This window comes from Vigna radiata, chromosome 8 (assembly GCF_000741045.1).
Source record: "Vigna radiata var. radiata cultivar VC1973A chromosome 8, Vradiata_ver6, whole genome shotgun sequence".
NCBI classification, from domain to species: domain Eukaryota; kingdom Viridiplantae; phylum Streptophyta; class Magnoliopsida; order Fabales; family Fabaceae; genus Vigna; species Vigna radiata.
The window spans coordinates 35,093,047-35,098,697 of NC_028358.1; the positions used below are offsets into that span (position 1 = coordinate 35,093,047).

The window sequence follows — 5,651 nt, forward strand, 5'->3', positions numbered from 1 at the left end:
TTTTTTTTTTTTTTTTTTTTTTTTTTTTTTTTTTTTTAATATTTTAAACACTTCAATAACATAAAAAATACATTATTTTTATATATATATACACACACATAAATACATATGATTATAAATAAATTATATATTTATGAGTAACATTATAAAAATAGTTAATTTCTTGATAAACTGCATGCATCAGAAGAAAAATAGTTTAACTGCCAATTTTATCTTGGATCATTTATTAACAACTCTATGTTGAAAAAGAAATATTAAATTAGAACATAAATTAAATTATTCAATAAAAATTAATAAAAACAATTGTAAAATAGTTTTGCACAATAAAAGTGGTAAACATATCATAGCCCGTAGTGTTAATGAAACCACGGTATCACGTGAGCTAAATTTGTGCCTCGAAATAAAATAAAATAAAAAAAACAGCCACGTTTTCGTACTATAAATAGGATAGAACTTACGATCAATCCTTACACAGCAACAATCGACGAGTCAACAACAAAATCCTTTCTTTTGCTTCCAAACCTTTGAGAAAGGACGTAACAATGTCTGCCAAGTCTCTCCTTCAAAATGCTGAGAATGAGCGTAATCCACTAACGATGTCGGATGAGCAGATTTTGGAGCAAATTTACTCAACCCATGTCCACAGTGACACAAAGTTTGATGTGGATTCTCTTTTAACCCTTGTTGAGAATACTCTCAGACGTTCAACCCACATTGTTGACAATGTTGTGCAGGTTGCTTTTCTTCTTTCCTCCAAGTTTTTGCTTTACATTTACGTATCCTTCAGTTCAGATATATATGCACTTAATTCATATTTTCTTGCAGGGATCCCATGCAAGCTTGGAGACCATGGATGACAAGATCCCCCAATTCAAATCACCACTCTGTACCCTCAAACAAATTGCTTCTGAGGTAATTCACAGATCTAATTATACAAATTATATACATACATAGTAAAATACAAAAAATCATGTAATTGAATAAAATTCATGAAAACGTTACGTTTATGAGTAATAGATGATAAACATGACATAGTGAGTTGCGGTGGCAGATGGCATGCAAGCTACCCCCAAGTGAGGAAACTGCTCACAAAACAACACTGGCCATACTTAACAAGCTCTCAAAATACGACTGGGATGCAAAAGCGGTGCTCACACTGGCGGCTTTTGCATTGGAATATAGCGACTTTTGGCTCCTGGCTCAGTATCAACCCACAGACCCTCTTGCCAAATCGGTGGCTATTCTGAAGCGTGTGCCATTTCTCACAAGGCCCGCTGCTCTTCAGAAGCATCGCCAAGCCATTGCTGAGGTCAACAATTTGGTGAAAGCAACGCTGCAAGTGATTGAGGTAATCTTTGAGTTGGAGAAGCTTACCAGTTACGACATAAAGGATGTACCTGCTTTAGGGCTTGCAATAGAGCAAATCCCTGTCGATGTTTACTGGGCTATCATCACCATCGTCTCTGTAGTTACTCAAATTGATTGTCTCATCACTGAATCGTAAGTTACCGTCTTGTTACTTAATGATTGTTTCCTTCATGTACAACCTTCCTTATTATTTCATTGACTGTTTAAGAGAGCACAAACACGAATTGTCTCACTATGGTCAAAAGATCAACATTATACTCAGCAAACTCAGGAAGCAGATCACGCTCTGTAGACAGCAGATAGGTTAGCAACTAAAATAATCTGCGCCTTTAATTATTTTCTCACGTTTTGCCTTATAGCTAATATTTGCTTTTGATATTTTCCGAAAAAAACGTGTTTTTGATTCAAACCTATATAACTGATGTAATAAAAGGTACGGAGTAGTGAATGGCAAACTAACTAGAGGATTATTTTTCTGTATTTTTTCAGATGAGGCAGAATATTATCGCAAGCTTAAAAGGCTTTTCCAAAGTCCCACTGAAATAATTGAAGTGTTAAAGGTTCTGATTTTCAACAAGGCTGCTCCTCAGCCTCTGTTTCATGGCGCTACCAAGACCACGGTTCGTTATTTCTTGTTTAGGTTATACTTGGTTTGAAAATAAGAACCTACTTTAAGGCACATTTTAAATTTTTAAGACATAAAATAAAGAGAAAAAAAAAGGTACTTTTTATAACTTCTCTATCTACCATTCATTTAAAACAACTGCAAATTTGTCCGTGAGAAAGAAAGAAAATGATTTGTGAGATTTTTGCTTAAATCAATATTGTGCTCTCGAAGTTATTATAGGATCAAAGAAGGTAATTTGGACCACCAAAACCTCATGCCGAAATGCATAAAATCGGACAAACACAAACTATAGAAAGGGACAGAACTATCTCTTAAGATGGAGACCAAAATTATATAAATATTTAAGAATCAAAATTTATATGAGATATTTATTTGTTTTTTCAAATGATCTAACCAGGAGAATATATCTACATGAAATATATTAAATATTTTTTAAAAACACTTAACTAATTAGAAGTCCCTAATAAATTTTGGACATTTTTAATGAAGTCTTTTTTGAATTTTTTTGCCTACTGAATATTCACATTTTTTTTATTTCTTAATTGAATTATTACTGTTTAATTTGTTTGTTAATTTGATGAGGTAACTGTTATTTTGTCCTAGTCATTTTGATTTCTTAACTCCAGCTTTAAGAAAAAAAATATAAAATTATGTAGGTAATATAAAATGATATTGTTAATGTAAAACTTTTAATGTTTTTTTTTTTGTTTTCATGATAAAATATACTATCACATTAATGATGGAGACTCTTATAATCCTTTGATAGCGTGGATAATGATGTAGAGATTGATTAATTATGTGGATAAATGATATGGAGAGAGCATGTCTTATTATTCCATAAGTTTGTAGTAAAAGTCTTAAGTCACTTGTTTTATAACAACTCTATCTTTTTTTATATTAATAATAAAATCTCCCATGTATTAGCACAAAAAGAAATATATATGATGTCATCCAAAATAACAACCACATCAATTAATAAGGAAAAAGTTAAAAATAAATCAATTAAAAAGTTTTTTTTTTAAATATATCAATAAAATTTAACAGAAGTTCAACGAAAAATATCATATCATCTAATTGAAAATTAATTAAGCATTTCAAAAAGAAATATTTAGAGACAATTCGACCAATTTCATATATAACTGAATTTATAAGAAAATTTAGTATATATTTCTTAACCATTACTGTAAATACTAAATTATTTGCTGGGACAATAACAGTCAGGATCCCGTGGTCCCAGTACGAAACCACGACTATTTAAAAAAAAAAAAAAGAATAATATAAAGATATATATTGGAAATGGACATTGGTTTCCTTCTTATATTTACATAGAAAAAAGTAGATGAAAAAAAAACATTTACGCATTATGAAGCGATGCTTTAAAATATTGATGATTACGTAGTTCTTAACGATGATTCATTTGTTGGTTGGTAGGTGGAGATGACTGTGCTAAAAAAGAAGAACGTGTACCTGTTTATTTCTTCCCTAGACATCACTGATGAAGAGATTTCAGTACTGCGACCTGTTTATGATTCGATTAAAAGTAAGGAGAATTATAAGATTGTGTGGATTCCTATTGTGGAGGCATGGACTGAGCAGCTGCACAAGAAATTTGAGGTTTTGAAAAGCAAGATGCCATGGTACGTGGTGCAGTACTCTGGAATGATAGCAGGATACAAGTACATCAAGGAAGAATGGCAGTTCAAAAAGAACCCTATGGTTGTGGTGTTAAGCCCTCAAGGGAAGGTGCAACACTCCAACGCATTCCATTTGATTCAGGCTCATGGAACCAGGGCTTTCCCCTTTACAACTTTCAGTGAACAACAAATAAATAACGAAATCAATTGGGTTGGCTCTGTAGTAGGCAACATTCACCCCATCATAAACGGCTGGGTAAATATATATTCATTTCTCACAAAAAGTACAAGATTTGTCATATCATATATATATTAAGTATTTACTTGTATGAACAGGTGGAAGGGCAGAAGTACATTCTCTTCTATGGAGGGAAGGACAAAGAATGGATCCAACAGTTCACAAAGTACGCGAGTGCCCTTGCAAATGATGTGGCTATAAAGGAGGCAAAGATTTCCATAGAGTTGTTTTGTGTGGAAAAGGAAGACAAAAGCCTGGTGAAGAGGTTTTGGAGTGGGATAGAGAGTTTGTTTGTGACTAAAGTTCAGAAGCCAGTTGATGCAGTGACCCAAGAAGTTCAAAAGATGCTTTCCTACAAGAATGAAAGCGGTTGGGCTCTCCTCAGCAAAGGGCCATCTGTGGTGACCAGTGGTCATGGAATCGCAGTCTTGAAGACTGTGGCGGAGTTTGAGAAATGGAAAGAAGCCATAAAAAAGGACTTTGGGTTATCCTTTAAAGAGTACCATGCAAAGATTGCGGCCACCACTCACCGTTGCTCACACCTTGAGATTCCTAATGTTGCAGGAAAGTTACCAGAGACCATCAAGTGCCCAGATTGTCCTAGGGTTATGGAGATTTTCATCAGCTATAAGTGCTGCCACAATGACAATAACGCCAATGCCATACAATAGATTCAATGGAACTGCCTTGTTTTGTCATCATCAGAGAGAGACAGTGTGTATGAATAAGAGGCTTGCCTCAACTGTTCCATTTATCCTTTAGGGTTATGTCCTACTTTCTCTATTCAAATAAAGATCTCTCTCTGTATCAAGATAAAAAAAAAAGTGTCTTTAATTCATGCTTTCTGTGTAATAATAATGGAGCTTAATCATACGTTGCATTCAATTAAGCCTCCTATAATGTTCCATCCATGATTGTGATTTTGTCTGTAATACAAAGCTGTCATTATTTTCATGATATTTTTCAAACATATTATATTCTTTATATTCTTTTCATACAAATCAACTTTTGTATGTGCAAAAGAAAAGAAAGAGAAAAAAAACACTAAAGATAATATGAAATGAATATAAAAACTACAAGAAAAATCGTTGTTACATATGGTCAAAATCTGTATATAACTTCTAAAATCCATATATAAAGAGGTGTTATATACATATTACATACGGCTAAAAATCCATATATAATAAGGGTGTAGATAAGGTTATATACGGATATATCTTTCTATAAATTACGTATGGATAATTCATATATAAATTATATAAGGAAAAATCCGTATATAATTATATATAAAAAAAATTCGTATGTAATAAAAATCCGTATGTAACTTTATAGAAAAATTCGTACATAGGCCTAAACAAAAAAAATTAGCTTGAAAGCTGCACACTTTATTATTTCTTTGATAACTTCAATATAATGCTAATTTATGATTAGTAGCATCGTATTAATATCAATGATAACATAATAACATATTTAAATGTTTATAACAGAAAATCGCAATGGAGAATATGAGGAAACTTATATTCATTGTAGTTGGGACTCATACACCTTATTTCTTCTCTGGCTGGAGTTCCCAAGATGAATGAGAATCTGCAGCAGCATGAATAATATTATTAAGCAGATCACTTTCAGGGGTTACCAAGTAACATACACACTCATCCAAGCAATGTAGATATGTAGGCAAGAACTAGTGTCACACACTAGTAAGATAGTAAGATACATTTCAAAAAGAATCCAAACACACGCCTTAACAAAAAAGTTGTAAAAGACCTTAAATTCCTGTTCT

General features: G+C 32.5%; 1 protein-coding gene across 1 annotated transcript; it reads left to right on the forward strand.

Annotated features, from left to right (window-relative positions):
• The first annotated feature begins 486 nt into the window (after positions 1 to 486).
• LOC106771490 (protein SIEVE ELEMENT OCCLUSION B-like) lies at positions 487 to 4,727 on the forward strand. The gene is made up of 7 exons (XM_014657482.2): positions 487 to 734; positions 826 to 912; positions 1,052 to 1,500; positions 1,577 to 1,671; positions 1,858 to 1,988; positions 3,428 to 3,886; positions 3,967 to 4,727. The coding sequence occupies exons 1-7, from the start codon at positions 543 to 545 to the stop codon at positions 4,537 to 4,539; spliced, it is 1,986 nt and encodes a 661-aa protein (XP_014512968.1). The 5' UTR covers positions 487 to 542; the 3' UTR covers positions 4,540 to 4,727.
• The last annotated feature ends 924 nt before the right edge of the window (positions 4,728 to 5,651 follow it).